At 44.8% G+C, this 16,845-nt stretch overlaps 1 protein-coding gene across 1 annotated transcript in view; it reads right to left on the bottom strand.

Annotated features, from left to right (window-relative positions):
• Positions 1-9,507, bottom strand: part of LOC118111072 (peptidase inhibitor 16) — a 14,460-nt gene extending 4,953 nt beyond the window's left edge. The window contains 3 exon segments of the mRNA XM_035159389.2: positions 405-472; positions 962-1,112; positions 8,777-9,507. Coding sequence (XP_035015280.2) covers positions 405-472; positions 962-1,112; positions 8,777-9,091 — 534 coding nt within the window. The 5' untranslated portion in view covers positions 9,092-9,507.
• Positions 9,508-16,845: the final 7,338 nt, after the last annotated feature.

Here is a 16,845-nt window from a genome sequence, read left to right as displayed (position 1 = left end):
CACACACACACACACACACACACACACACACACACACACACACACACAAATGTCTATCTCTGAAGTGGATTATCTGGATTAGAATTTGCGTCATAATCTGAAGAAAACTTCTCTTGTGTCTGACCTGTGTGTGTGTGTGTGTGTGTGTGTGTGTGTGTGTGTGTGTGTGTGTGTGTGTGTGTGTGTGTGTGTGTGTGTGTGTGTGTGTCTGACCTGTGTGTAGTGTGTAGTGTGTGTGTGTGTGTGTCTGACCTGTGTGTGTGTCTGACCTGTGTGTGTGTGTGTGTGTGTGTGTGTCTGACCTGTGTGTAGTGTGTGTGTGTGTGTGTCTGACCTGTGTGTAGTGTGTAGTGTGTGTGTGTGTCTGACCTGTGTGTAGTGTGTAGTGTGTGTGTGTGTCTGACCTGTGTGTAGTGTCCACACATCTTGTCTTCGTCACAGCTGTTGTTGTGAAAGTTGTAGTCCAGATGTTCTACAGGGTCAGATACATACAATAATTAAAATAAAAAATTCCATTACTTCATTCCAAGTGAAACTTTAGCAAAAGGAAGTACAATGTTCTTAAAGTATCAAAAGTAAAAGTACTCACATACTGTATATTACTGAAGCACTAACTTTAAACTAATTTAATTTATAAAACTGTGAATTTTACTCATATCATAAATCAGAAGACGTCATAAACGTTGTATTTCGACTAAATTAGCACAGATACAGATAATTAAATTATCGCTCTATTATGGTTTTTGTTATTCATGTTGTACCTTTTATGGCCACATGGGGCAAAGTAGTAAAAGAGTACGTCTCAAATTGTTCTGGTGTGAATGTTACAAGTTTCACCGGCGACATTCAGACATGACACACACAGTTTGGTCTCCTCCACCTCCTCAGGTCACCACTCTGTTCTCTGGCTGAGCAGTTTCTGTAGAGCTAACGAACGCCGCGCTCTGACGATCCAACTCACCCAGGAACCATTTCTCCAGAGACTCCCGGAGGTCCAGGGCCCCGGTGCCGGCGAACAGGTTCTCTCCGGTGTCCTCCAGCTCCGGGTTGTGGTTCCAGACACATTTAGCGGCGTAGCCTTCTGCGATCAGCTTCAGACTCGGATCCCATCTCTGCAGAGAAACACAGAAAATCACTTGTTTCACAATGTCCTGCAGCAGCAGCTCCGTCCGGCTGTAGAGCTGCAAGCTGTTTCCAGATGATGAACATGAGTCTTTCTCTTCATCTTCAGGAATCATCTCTGTCACGAAGCTAACCCTAACCCGCTTCATGTCGACGGTGATGTGCTGGATCATCTCCATCGGACGTTAAACCTAAAGAAGGGTGCGATCGTTATCACACAGGAAGTTACTGAAGTTTTCCTTGTGATCGATGATAGAGGCCGAACTCGAGGGTTCCTGAGGTTAAAGGTCAATCTGAAGCCATGTGTCCGCTCAGCAGATCAGACGTCATCACCTCCAGGACTTCGTAAACTAAACTGTCCCAGTATAGTTTTAAAATGACGTTTAACATCAAATCGAGTCAATGTACAAAAAACCACAGGAGCGGGAAACATTTTTAGTTACTAGCATCATGTTCTGTTCGACCCAGAGTCTGATCACATGACTGATCACATGACAGATCACATGACAGATCACATGACTGATCACATGTCTGATCACATGTCTGATCACATGTCTGATCACATGACTGATCACATGTCTGATCACATGACTGATCACATGACTGATCACATGTCAGATCACATGTCTGATCACATGTCAGATCACATGACTGATCACATGACTGATCACATGACAGATCACATGACAGATCACATGTCTGATCACATGACAGATCACATGTCTGATCACATGACAGATCACATGTCTGATCACATGACAGATCACATGACTGATCACATGACAGATCACATGACTGATCACATGACAGATCACATGTCAGATCACATGTCTGATCACATGACTGATCACATGACTGATCACATGACAGATCACATGTCTGATCACATGTCTGATCACATGACTGATCACATGACTGATCACATGTCAGATCACATGACAGATCAATGTCTGATCACAACAGATCCATGTCTGATCACATGACAGATCAATGTCTGATCACATGACAGATCACATGACAGATCAAAACGACGATCACGTCTGTCACAGCACATCACTGACTGATCACATCGATCTCACATGTCTGATCACATGTCAGATCACATGACAGATCACATGACAGATCACATGTCTGATCACATGACAGATCACATGTCTGATCACATGACAGATCACATGTCTGATCACATGTCTGATCACATGACAGATCACATGTCTGATCACATGACAGATCACATGTCTGATCACATGACTGATCACATGACAGATCACATGACAGATCACATGTCTGATCACATGTCTGTGGTGACCTCACGATCAGTCAAGTGATTTCACACATGAAGATAATTCTTTTTCTTTTGTTTCCTTCATTCACAGATAAAAGCAGCTGCTCCTGAATCAGATCCTGTTGTCTGAGCATTTATTTCCTGGATGGCACGTCCATCACCCGCCTGACCTCTGACCTCTGACCTCTGACCTGTGACCCTGACCCCAGCCTGACCCTCTCTGAGGTACAGTATAACAACCAACGAGTGTTTCCTCTTCAAAAACTGACAAACCATCGAACGGTAAAACGTTTACACAGCATCATATTTCCTCCTGTTAGTGTAGAAATAACTTTCACTCCGTCCTCGTCCGTCACAGCTTCAATCTAAAAACCAAGACAAATATTTAATGTTGGACAGTTCCTGCAATTAAAACCTACAAATGTGGTTCTTATGTCACTAATTTTAGTTTCTGGTTGATTTTAATGTGAGGAAAAATTATTATAACTGAAGATTTATCAAAACAATTTGGACATAATGATTTGATCCCGTTATTTTTGCTGATGGTTATTTATGTGTGACGAGCTGCAGCAAACCACCAGCGCTCCAACCACAGAACCCCCCACAGGAGAGAAGACGCCACTTAACTCATTCAATCACTTCATTCATTTAAAAAAAAACAAGAATGTGAAACATTTCTGCATCAGCAGACCGCGGAGAGCGGAGGAGAAGCTGCTTGTTGCAGCAGCAAAGACGTGGAGATGATCTCCAACAAGAAGTTACATGGATTTATAATCTATCTACAAATTCCAGAAATCTCTACATATCTGTGTCAAACTGTGATCGCTGAGAAATTAATTATATCAGAGTTTTTAAATATTGATGTGTTTAGTACGAAGCTGTGGGTTTGGACCTGAGAGTCAAAGAGACTAAAGAGACAGAACATCATCAGCATCATGTTCTCACTGTAGGAACCTGGTGGAAGCTGATTGGACGGATCAGATGAAGACGTCTTTAACTCAACCTGTTGTCTCTATCTTGAGCTTTGAGTCACTGTTGCTAAGATACTGAAAGAGTTTAATACTCCAGCGTGTGTGTGTGTGTGTGTGTGTGTGTGTGTGTGTGTGTGTGTGTGTGTGTGTGTGTGTGTGTGTGTGTGTGTGTGTGTGTTTATTGTTCAATGGTGACACACAACACAAACAATAGTCAGGGTCTCCTTCACATTCCTCTCTCTCTCAACATCTGGTCTGTGTTATGACTCTCGGTTCGTCGTGCAGTAACACACACACACACACACACACACAAACACACACACACACACACCTCTGAGGAACATACCAGAGGTCATGTGGTCTGTGAACAGCTGATTTAGTTTCTGTTCATCTCAATAGAATCAATCAGTAAATCACTGATCTATGGATTTTCTCCTCATCAGGGTCGTTAACAACCAGTGAGCTGTCACTCAGCTTCTGATCAGACCCGTTGTTACTTCTTCTGTTTCTGATCCTGTGAATTCAAGACACAGATATAGAGCGAACGTTTCCGTCAATGAATAACTTGGACTGTAAATAAAGATGGACGACGCGTCTCCACTTCCTCCCACTATCCGGAAGTGAAGCCAAAATATCTCAGATACAAACGCTGCCACTTCTGTGCAGATCGTGGGGCGGAGCCGCGGTCACGTCAATGCACGCTCTCAACCAATCAGGAGTCAGTCTCAGCTGTCAATCATGACGTCTCAGCCTGTTTTTATATCATCAAATAACTGATTGAAACCAAACTGATCAGAAACACTTGAACAAACATCAGTGAGATGAGAACGAGCTGAAATAACTGAAACCGTCTGTGACAAACATTTAGTTTGGTCCATGTCCCATCTGCTAACATGGAGGAGGAGGAGGGGTTAATGATGTATACTGCAGCCAGACACCAGGGGGTGATAGAGATGATTTGGCTTCACTTGTGGGAGCTGTCATCGTCCATCTTTATTGTGTTCTAGACGTGTTCCTGACGTGTTCCTGACGTGTTCCTGACGTGATCCCGCGTGTTCCTGACGTGTTCCTGACGTGATCCTGACGTGTTCCTGACGTGTTCCTGACGTGTTCCTGACGTGATCCTGGCGTGTTCTGGCGTGATCCTGACGTGTTCCTGACGTGTTCCTGACGTGTTCCTGACGTGTTCCTGACGTGTTCCTGACGTGATCCTGACGTGTTCCTGACGTGATCCTGACGTGTTCCTGGCGTGTTCCTGACGTGTTCCTGACGTGTTCCTGACGTGTTCCTGACGTGTTCCTGACGTGTTCCTGACGTGTTCCTGACGTGTTCCTGACGTGTTCCTGACGTGTTCCTGACGTGTTCCTGACGTGTTCCTGACGTGTTCCTGACGTGTTCCTGACGTGTTCCTGACGTGTTCCTGACGTGTTCCTGACGTGTTCCTGACGTGTTCCTGACGTGTTCCTGACGTGTTCCTGACGTGTTCCTGACGTGATCCTGACGTGTTCCTGACGTGTTCCTGACGTGTTCCTGACGTGTTCCTGACGTGTTCCTGACATGTTCTGCAGTCTGAGTCAGTGTCTCTGGACGTTTTCTGGCTTCCTAGTAAAATTCTCACATGAGAAACACAAACTATAGAAAATGTCCAGAGTTCATGTCTGAAAACTGTCTCCCTTACTTTTTCTTTTCCTTTCTCCTTGTCTTCTCTCCTTTCCTCTCTCCTTTCCTTGGCACATTCTTTCTCGATCCATGTCTCCTTCTGTCTCATCCACTTCTTCTCTTTCCTTCCCTCACCTGTTTCCTTCCTCCCTTTCCCTCCCTCCTTATTCGTTCTGTCCCTCTCTCTGTCTTTCTCTACAATAAACTTTATGGGAGAAAGAACAACACGAATATGGAAATGTCCCAGTGGGGCTTCCATACGGTGGAAACAGGCTGAGACCTGTCTCCACACACACACACACACACACACACAGACACACACACACACACAGACACACACTACCTAATTTTCATTTCTCTCTCTCTCTCTAAACATCGTCTCTTTCTCCACCCTGAGGCCGCCTCCCCTCCCCGTCTGTCTTGAGGATGATTTCCCTGCTGCATTCCTCCTCTAAAACTCACGTTATTAACTGGATGGAGTCTGAGGAAGGAAACACCCGTCGCTTCCTGGAACCCAGGCCTCGCTTTGCTCAGCGTTTCTGTGCTGTCTTGTAAAAAGACAAGATCTGAATCTTGATGCGCGTACGAGTGAGATTTAATGAAGGGAAAGATTATTGAAGCGGATGAATATGTTCTGAACCATATTTATCTGCCAGTTTCTTTTCTTTGTTCAACCAACGTTCTGCATCGTCCAAATAAAACGTCCACAAGATCGTAACAAAGGGACGACGGACACCTGCTGCCACTATCCACTGTAAAGAAAGATGGACGACACATGTCCACTTGAGTATGAGACAATGCATGTTGGGACGTGTTGATGAGGTTTCTAACACGTGACGGACGTGAAACTGGAAGAACACAAATATCTCAGGATGAAGAAGAGGAGCCGTACACGTAGAAGACGAAGACGTCAACTTGGAAACACGAGGAGGTTCCAGATCTTTTGGTGATGAGGGCCGACGCCGGTGTGGACGAGCTGTAAACAACAACACGTGTCCCGCCTCTCATTCGTCACCTGAGATCTCTGTGTTGTTATCCAGCGTCTGAGCGGAGAATCTCCTGCTACGTTCTTTAACTCCAGAGAAAGTCTGGACCCAAACGTACGCACATCCTCCAGAGCTCATGTCTGAAAACAGCTTTGATCCCTAAAAACTGAATAAAAATGACTCTTCCTTTTAAAAGATGAGCTGTTTTGTAGAATCTCTGCAAAAAAGTGACCAAAGACGCCACTTAAATCCCAACAAGAACAAAGGAGCACAGATTCAAAGCTCTCAGGGACTTTAACTAGATCCAGTAAGACACGAGAAATGAAATAAAGAACATGGAAACTGTCCAGTAGTCGAGTGGTGATCATGAAAACAAAGGACACAGACGCAAACAAAGATAATTAGAACAAGATGAAGTAAAGTTTGAGACAAGTCCAGCGAATGAGGTGTTTGTGTTCTGAGAACAAAAAGAAACTCCATGTTTCTGTCTCTTGTTCTGCTCGGTCCCGTTAACACCAGGAATCTTTCAGAAGAATAAAAGTAGAATCTGTTTCAATTCACGTAACGTCTGACTCTGCTGTTGACGGACACTGGGATCCCACAATGCACTGCAGGACAGAGAAGAAGGAGCGACTCGCAGCTGGAGACAATTAAAATAAATTGTGGACAAAGATGAGACATCACGTAACATGACGTAAAATCATCTGATTGTTTCTGTTGAGTCTTGTTCATAAATCCTCTGTGATTTTCTTTTCCGCATGGTAAAATATAAATTTGAGTCCCGACGGTAAACTTGAGTTTCCCCTCAGACAGAGGATGGAGAACAGCGCCCCCTGGCCACACCACACTGCACTTCACTAGCTCCTCTTAGTTTCTGCTGCAGCTACGGAATTTGAATCACGTTTCGTTCTGCAGCATGATTCTGTATTTGTCTTATTGTCTTGTTTCCTTTGTGGTTCTGACCCCAGCTCAATGAATTTCCCTCTGGGGACAAGAAAGAACATCTTCTCTAACTGGTGAGTAAAGATCTGCGGCTGGACTCCGACCACAGAACCTGAACTCGTGATCTACTGCGTCTCTTACGACAATTACTCTGCCGGTCGTCTGTTTAATCAGATTTTATTAATATTGAACGTATCACGTGTCCAAACACTTTACTAGACCCTGAACAACACATTTCTTTCAGGAGTTTGAACTGGTTATGAGATGAGGTCTTATTTTAATATTGCTGCCTCTTTATGGATCTTGAGTGACTTGGTATGGTCTCAGGTGGGATGTTCCATTTACCCACAATAAGAGGGGGGGGATTGTTTTTACTGACAGATGGATTCATATTCAGCAGAGAGTAAACTGATGTTATATCATCACAGTAAATGGTTTAAAGAGAGCTGAGGTGTCTCAGGGTTTTCTTGTTTGTCCTGAACTCACAGCTTATGTCTTCTTTCACTATTTCAAAAACAAAGTCACATGTTGTCTGAACCCAGGTTTTTACCACCGGGGACAGATGGAAACACGTTTGTCCACAGAGACGCCAAAATCATGAAGAGTTCCTTGTTGGAGCTTCAACATTGCAAAGTCACACATGGTCCTTTTACACCCTTGTGTCTAATAAAGTGAGGTGTGTGTGTGTGTGTGTGTGTGTGTGTGTGTGTGTGTGTGTGTGTGTGTGTGTGTGTGTGTGTGTGTGTGTGTGTGTGTGTGTTGTTCATTTAGAAAAATATGGAATGAGGAACTTTGAATTTATAGATATTGTTCAATCACACGATAACAGAATATTTTAGGCTCTGAGCTCAAAGTGATATATTGTGAAGACATGAGACATGAGAGAGTCGTCTCAGTCCCACCAGCAGGGACATGGTTGTTGTAACAGTATCATGAGAACAGTTATTGTTTTGTGTTATTTATTTTTAAGGTTTCAACTCTTTTATAAATGCGTCCACATCATTCAAAGATCTGTTTGTCTCAGGTTTGATAAAGTTGGACGGGTCCAGAAGTTTCCAGTGCGACCTGCTGAGGTTTCAGATCCTCGAACAATGAGCTCAATGACAGCGGCTGAATTAGATTAGTGAAGCTCAACAGCAGCGTGTCAGAGGGTAATGACCAGTGTGTGACGGGTGGATTCTTCACCGGGACTCAAACCTCCAACCTCCACTCAACTCACAGCTCGTTGGTGACTGTGAGGAGCTGATCATGGCCCACTGAGAGCTCGAGGACACGCCCACCTACACCTGACACCTGCACCCATTGGATGGTACTAGCTGTCAATCACACTGTGGTACCCCCCCCCAACACATCCGGTGCTTTATGGTCTGTTTGACTCTAAATGATCATAATTCACTAAATGAACATCAGCTGTTTGAAGAAGACTTGAAACTAGAGACTGAGACAGAAACTCCTGAATGTTTCCTGACGTTATAAAGTGAGAAGTAGAGTCACTTTCTATAGACTTCTATAGAAACTACCAGAGGAGTCGCCCCCTGCTGGTCACTACACAGAAGACAGGATTCAGACCCTGAACCGGGAGTCTACGTCTGTTTTTATAAACAGTCAATTCTCTCACCCAATGTCAGCTCCCAGCCTGTGACCCTCATGGAAGGAGCAGGTTAACGCCTATTTTAACAGTATGTCTCTGATGTTTCCCTGTCGCTCATTAGAGAATTTAATATTTACTCATGACGTTAAAATCCCTCTGGTCTGGTTCACGTTGTTCATGTTTGACCCTGACGTGGCCTGTGTCTCTGCAGGTGTCTTACCAGAGGCATCATGGCGGAGGCGCTGGGGGACACCAGTCCTCTGTAGTGGTTGTGAAGCTCCACCAGCAGCTCCTCCTGCTCCTCGCTGAGAAAGCTCCAGGCTCCAGGAACCACCAGGGCACTCAGCACCAGCCACCATGCCCAGAGAGGAGCTGCCCTCGGTGGGCAGACGCTGCAGAGCACGGCCCCCCTCCTCCACCTGGAGCTCCTGGAGGCTCCATCCTGGGTAGTCCGTCGGGTCGAGGCCCCCTGCTGGGTGGAGGCCCCCTGCTGGGTGGAGACCCCCTGGAGCTCTGAGATGCTCCGCTGGTGCATGATGGGAAACAGAGTCCTGAGGGATGTATCCTCAAGTGGTCAGTCCAGAGTCCAATGAAGAGTGTGTGTGTTGTGAAAGTGTCTGTGACCAGCAACTGTGTGTGTGTGTGTGTGTTCACAATAGGCCTCTTGTCTTTGTGTGTCTGTGTGTGTCTCAGTGTGTGTGTTCCCTCCTCAGTGCCTCTCCTTCTCAGCTCTGCCGATATCTGCCGTTCTGAACCGGCTTTAAGAGTTAGAGGATCCTCCCCTCCACACACACACACACACACACACACACACACACACACACACACACACACACACACACACACACACACACACACACACACACACAGTTCACATTTCACACACTGCACCGACTGGTACGCACAACAAACGCACCCCCCTCAATCCTCTCACTCCATATTCTCCATGTCGATCTCTCTCGTTCTCCCTCTCGCTCTCTCTCTCCCTCTCTTTTCTCCCCCCTCTCCTCCTTTTCTTTCTCTTCACCCCTTTTTCCTCCTCCTTCATGTTCAGTTTGCTTCGTGAGCGTGATGTTTAAAGGACAGGTTCACATTCTCCATAAAGAAATCACTGTCTGACACATTTCACTGTAAGAGATGTGAGAAATGATCATCCAGCATATTAATTATATTATATATTATATTATAATACCTCTTAGGTTAAAATGAGGCCTTGTCAGTCGTAAGTTTGAATAGTAAAATTAGCATCTTTAAGTTTTAGTGATCTTAGTAAAACATGTGCAGAAGTGCACATGAAGCTCTTCATTAAATACGTCTGAGTCACAAACTTATCAACGTTTCAAATGTAGAGTTCACTGCTGTAAAATATGACTTTCACTCCAGAGGAAAAACCCAGAAAACGTAATCATCTCTTCATCTTGAATTGTAGCTCAAGTTACTTTTTCCTCTTTGTTCCAGAGCGTGGTCTTTCAGTTTGGGAGCAGAACCTATTCCTCTATAACGCTCTAACTCAAACAAGCCTCGGCTCGTTAGATTTTCTCTGCTCGTGCACAAACTGTGTGCTGGCTCTCAGATGGGACATCATCAAATAACTGATTCATACCAAACTGATCGGAAACACTTGAACAAACATCAGTGAGATAAGAACTGGAATGAGAGAAACCATCTTTGTCAAACATGTATGTTACGTCTCCTTTGACTTTTTAGTTTGGTCCATGTCCCATCTGCTAACATGGAGGAGGAGGGGTTTATGACCTGCAGCCAGACATCAGGGGACAATTAAGACACTCTGGCTTCACTTCTGGGAGCCGTCATGTCGTCCGTCTTTAATTACAGAGTGTGGTTTCCGTCCAAGCTGTGACTGAAACCAAGTGAGTGACGAGACAAAAGAGAACAAATAAAGTTTGACAAAGTTTCAGTGAATCACATCCTGTAAGATCTCGGCTTTCCTGACAGGAGAAAGTCGGAGGGTGGAGTCGCAGCGTCAGTTTGTTCTTCACTCCGGCTGCAGCTGGAAGGTGGAGACGAGCCAAAGACAAGTCCCCTCATGTCCCATCTGATGTCCTGCTTTTATAAGACGCCTCCTCTGAGGACAAAGCTCTTATGACTGGATCTATAGATGATGTCAGATCAGTGATTTATACGTTCACATATCGTGAACCTGTCATTTGAGCTCACAACAGGGCACGTCCCTGCTGAGCTAATTCCAGAGGGGGCGCTGTTGTGTATATATTAAAGGTTCAATCTGTAACTTTTCAATCCATCACCATCCATCTCTAGTGATTATGAGACTAAATTCATGTCTAAGTTTGCTGTTTGATGTAACTGCAGCCAAATGTACTGTAATCAGTGTTGTTGTGGTGGTGAGTTGTGTTGAGTTGAGTTGTGTGTGTAACGTACTGTACTAGTGTGAGTGTGACAGCGAGGTCAGTACACACATGCACCGTGTCAGCCTGCAGACGTCAACATGAGGTCGGTGTTACGGAGCAAACGGTGACCCCACAGGATTCAGTTTCACACTCACACACACACACACACTGAGGAATGTGTGTTACAGTGTAATGTGAGTCTGTGGGTACAGCTGGGTCCATGTTATGATGTGATGTGCTTCACTGAGAGAATGAAAACAGAGTCACAGGGTGTAGTTACATCTGAGTCACGCTGGTACCACACACGCACACGCACACGCACACGCACAGTACACGTGCATGTACAGTACACACACACACACACACACACACACACACACCAATATAACGTACGTCTCAGTTACTCGATCGTCTCAATTTAATTTTGTTCAGAGGATCGAGACACATGAGACCACAGACTGTAAATAAAGATGGACGACATGTCGACTCCAAAAAAGTGAAGCCAAAGTGTCTCCATCACCTCCTGGTGGCTGGCAGCAGTATAGGTTATAAACCTCTCCTCCTCCATGTTAGCAGATGGGACATTGACCAAACTAAAAATCAAAGTAGACGTTAAATATATGAAGATGTTTTCTGTGATCTGTGTCGTTTTACTTGGAGCAGAATCGTTTTCTGATGAAAAGACGACATGATCGTGTTTTTATGACGTGTTCCAATATTGTGAATAAACATGAGATGTAGAGTTAAAGGACGGAACAATCAATGCTTTTCTGACATTTGTGAAATCATTCATGAACATAACTGAGCCGGAGCTAAGGCTCGGAGGACTGGTCCTGATTGGCTCGTCTTCAGGAAATTGAGAAACAAATGTTCTTCTCTTATTAAAAAAGTCTGACTTGTATTTATCAATCACTAGTTTAAATGACATTAAGGTGATTAATTCTCTGAGTAATATCTCTCAGACCCACATGTAATATGAAGGACGTTTTGTCTCGTGTGTCTCTGGGTGTCCCCTCCGCAATTTAGCTTTTTTCCTTTTACTGTACAGGAAGTAAACAAAGCATTGAAAGCTCTCGACTCCAGAAAGACTTTTTAAAATTAGCTGCTGATATTATTGCAGAGCCCCGTACAAATGTTTTTAACCTGACGAAATCCCAAAGATTTGGAAATCCTGAACATCCTGCTTAGCCAAGTCTGTGGTAAGATGAAGAAATGCGTCATAGCATCGTGACGAAGTCTGTGAAAAAGAAAGAAAGAAAACGTTCACACATATGAAGCAGCAGCAGCAGCTTGTTTCTGGACATGTTGTGTAGTTGGTGTTTGTGAAGCAGCAGCAGGTTGTCGGGTCCGACTCGTTCACACCAACAGGAACATGTGGGAACATCCAGGCGAGGGGCGGAGCCTGTAGAGCAGCAGGAGGCCGGACATGACGTATAAACTCTGCTGTGGAAAGATCAGTGTTGTTGTTTACAGCTCATCCACACCGGCGTCGGCCCTCATCACCAAAAGATCTGGAACCTCCTCGTGTTTCCAAGTTGACGTCTTCGTCTTCTACGTGTACGGCTCCTCTTCTTCATCCTGAGATGTTTGAGTTCTTTATGAGGTTTCTTTCAGTTTTGCGTCCATCATGTATGAAGCCTCATCAACACGCCCACTCGCTCGTGGGGAATCCTCTGAATAACCTGCTGTTGTGTTTTCACACAGGCTCATTCAGACATTAAATCAGGAGCTGGCAGGAGAAACACCTGATGTTGTCCACAGACATTTACTCAAACATTAGTTTCTCTCATACGTTCTTCAACGATGAAGATTCTGCTGAGTCATGTGAATTCAGATTGATCCCTGAAGGCAGAAGCCGGATGTTTGTGTGTTTGTTTGTCCAACGTGAGCGGAGCTGGAGACAGGAAACAGAAAAAGAGACCGGAGAAGACAATAAATACAAAATAAAGAAGTAAAATGAGCAGAGATGAGATAATAAAAGTGAGGTAGAGGAGACGTGACTGGAATTCCCCTGAAGACACACACACACACACACACACACACACACACACAAACACACACACACACAGATCCATACATCATGTGAATAAAATGTGATGGTGTGTGAGTGTTCGGAGCCCAGCCCGTTTGATTGTGTTGTCATTGACTGGTTGCTAATGGCTAACAGATGAGTGTGTGTGTGTGTGTGTGTGTGTGTGTTTGTGTGTGTGTGTGTGTGTGTGTGTGTGTGTGTGTGTGTGTGTGTGTGTGTGTGTGTGTGTGTGTGTGTGTGTGTGTGTGTGTGTGTGTGTGTGTGTGTGTGGGGGTGGGACCATCTCAGCTCTTCAGCGTATGATTAGTTCAAGATCCGAGAGCCAAATCCACACACACACACACACACACATAAATGCAACATTATGAAATAACTGAGCAGACCAGCATACAGAGTAGCATGGCCCATGTGTGTGTGTGTGTGTGTGTGTGTGTGTGTGTGTGTGTAATGATCATCATCATCTGTTCCTGGACTTGTCTGCACTGCACACGCTCGGTGATGATGTCATGGATACAGGAAGCTGACCACTCCTTAGCGACGATGTCAAACCTTCACGATCTGCTGCTGCCCCCCCCGCCCCCCCGCCCAGAAACCTGAGACCCTGAGAACTGGTGTCACTGGTTTCATTGGATAAAGTCTCTTTATTCTTCTTCTCATCACTAGATTCATGGTTTCACTGCTCGTGTCTCTGGGTTCAGTGGATTTATCGATGTGCTGATTTCCACTGGGTCCACTGGTTTTCCTGGTGTCAGAGATATTAATGGTTCCCCTGGTCTCATTCAGGTCATTGTTCTCACTGCTCTGATTGGTGGAACTGGTTTCTCACTGGTATCGTTTGTTGTAATGGAGACATCGGGTTGATCTGATCTGAGGCCACGGCTCAGTTCTCCCTAAAACTCAATCTGCAGGTGTAAAAACCTCATTGATTTTATCTTGAGGGGTCGACACCATGTGAAGGTCGAGGGGCTTTAGTGACATGAGCTAACGAGGTCATGACCTTTGGCCTGCAGATCATCAGAGTCGAGGTTTCTGACTGAGCGGCTATATGATGTCTTCATTCATTTAAATGGCTGCATCATTTTCACACCAGTTTTAAAACATTTTACACAAATCAAACTTTAACACAAACCTCCTGTGTTCAGCTGCGCACCAACGTTCCCCTTCCCCGGCCAGTTGTTAAATCCTCCTCTCACAAATCTCACATCCTTCATCCGCTCTCCCCCCCGAGCTCTGGGCCGAGCTCCTGGAGGATCCTGACCACACGCCTGAACCACCTCAACCTTCTCCCTCAGGAATGAAGCAGCTCAGGACACTATGTGTGATGTTTGTATGAGATATATTCACATGTGTTGTGACATATGACATTAGTTTGATGTCCCTGAACCTGTTTGTCCTACGAGAGGCAGCTGGATTCAGATCAGGCTGAGATCTTTACAAAGGTCGACAGGATCCTGAAGATATTTGTGCTTCTGAGGACATGATGAATAAGTAGCGTCAGTTTAAACTCCAGGAGAAAACATCATGTTAATGAGACGAGACCGAGGACGTCAGCTCCTCCCGTCTGACAACACAGTGTAAATCAAACCAGACATCAGAGGATTCAAAATGTTTTATTTCACCATAAAACAACAGGATTTAAAGATCCAGGGCTGAGCTGAAGAAAGAAAGACAACACTTCCATGTTTCTGACGTCATCTTAAAGAACCAGGTTCAATATTTGGGGAAATTATCAGTGAACTGAACAAGTGAAGAAACATCACGTGTTAAAACACCTGCAGCTGTAAGAGTCTCGGAGCGCCGGTGGGTTCAGGTGCAGCTTTGACCTCTGACCTCTTCTTCAGCAGCTGCTGCTGTTAAAGCCGTCGTGTTGATGCTGAGCTGCAGAAAATCTCCTGTGACTGACGTCAGGAGACAGAGCAGCTGAGGCAGATTCCATCACCACATGTTCTCTCTGGTTCTACTGGAGAGGAACAGACGGAACAATGTGAAAAACAAAGAACTTAAACACACGATGGAAATGAAAACATCTTAAAATCGTATTTTTTGTGTGAAACGTGCTGAATCGTCAGTTTGAGTTTCAGCAGAGAAATAAGTTCAAATTGAGTCAGACCTTATTTTCTGTGTTTTAAAGATGATGATTCAGTAAATTAATACAGACACACCCTGAGGGGGGGAGGGAGGAAAAGTTATGTTACCAGAATGAAAGGAGGAAGGAGAGAGAGAGAAAGGAAAAGAAAGCGTGAAGGAAGTAAAAAGAATAAAAGAAGAGGAGGTGAGACGGTAAAAGGAGGATCGATAAAGAAGAAAGGAAAATAAGACAGAGCTGTGAAGAGAAAGAATAAGAAGAGGTGAAGAAAGGATTGGAGGTGGAGGGAGGAAGTAGACGAGGAGGATTTGGATAAAAAGGAGGATGGTGATGATCAGATAGACAGAAGAGCAGGAGGAGAAAAGAGAAAAGAATCAAAAACAGAAATGAAGGGAGTGAACGGGAGGGAGGGAGGGAGGGAGGGAGGGATAAAAAGAGACTGTACACATTTTAGGAGACAAAGGAGAATAGACGGATGGAGAGAGGGAAGGAGGAGCCAGAGGAAGGAGGAGTGATGGAGGGAGCAAGGAAAAGGTCAAATGAAAGAGAAGAACCCCACCCAAACAAAGAGGGGGGTGATGTCAAGAGAAGGAACGAAGGAGAACAGAGAGAGAGAGAGAGAGAGAGAGAGAGAGAGACCCACCCTGAACCTTAAATAAGAAACAGGAGAATCAGCTTTTCTTCACACTGACCTGCAAACGTTGGACTTCAACTCCACAGCTTGGTTACAGAGAGTCTGATGTGTGAGTGTGAACATGAGAAAGTTTCCTCCTTCTCTCCCTGAACGTCTGTTCTCTGTGACTCTGCTGAGTGGGTTCCATCTCCTGGGAGAAGAACTGACTGAGAGTCAGCTTCAACTGTCACAACCAGCTGCAGCTGAAGAGTGAAGCTGAACTGAGATCAGTTAAAAACACTCTGAAGTTATTAACAACCAGAGTTTATCTAGTGTCTCTGCAGGATGCTCAGACTGAACCATCCGATGACACTGTGGTGCTACTTACTGCTCCTATACTGCCCCCTCCTGGCAGCTCCAAACCAAACCACCAGAGAACACTGAGCTGATGATGGGCCCGTTTCAAAGCTCACTGGTGTGTGTGGTTAAAACTTAGAAATTGAAGGTTCTTTAAATTTGATCCTGGATGTTCGTTGGTGACTTTGGATCAGTGTGAGCGATGTGAGATTAGATTCTTCTCGTTCTTTAGTACAAAACACCGACATCTTTATCATCCTGGGGAACCTGATTAAGAATTTAGTTTCATGGAAACACTAGAATCCCCATCCTGTCTGTTTGTCTTCACCAACCAGTGTAGTTTCAGCTGTTCCCCAGACTCATGATGTCCCTGTGACCTTTGACCTTGAGTTCAAGTGACCACTTGTGAAGAAATTCCCTAAAAACTGACTTGAGATATCGTGATCAAGACGCCAGGAACATCTTGTGTGTCACAGTGACCTTTGACCACCAGATCAGTTCATCTGTTCGTCTGAGTGAACACCTGTACCTGTTTGATAGGATCCTCTCGATCTCACCATCATATGTTCACAAGGCAAAAAGGTTTGTGACGTCAGTGACTTCTTGTTCATACCAAATCCCTCAAAGCGTTCTTTAAATATCTGAAACTTGCAGATTGTCCTATTTCAGTCTATTTATTTTCACATTCTATTTTTCTTTTCCAGATGTGGACTGGGGGAGCTGGAATCAAACCAGCAACCTTTATATTGGTGGACAACCCGCTCCACTTCCTGATCCACAGTCGAACAATGAAAACGATAAACAAGAAAGAAGGAAATCACACCATCGCTGC

This window comes from Hippoglossus stenolepis, chromosome 6 (assembly GCF_022539355.2).
Source record: "Hippoglossus stenolepis isolate QCI-W04-F060 chromosome 6, HSTE1.2, whole genome shotgun sequence".
Taxonomy (NCBI): domain Eukaryota; kingdom Metazoa; phylum Chordata; class Actinopteri; order Pleuronectiformes; family Pleuronectidae; genus Hippoglossus; species Hippoglossus stenolepis.
This window is presented reverse-complemented; position numbering and strand designations above follow the sequence as displayed.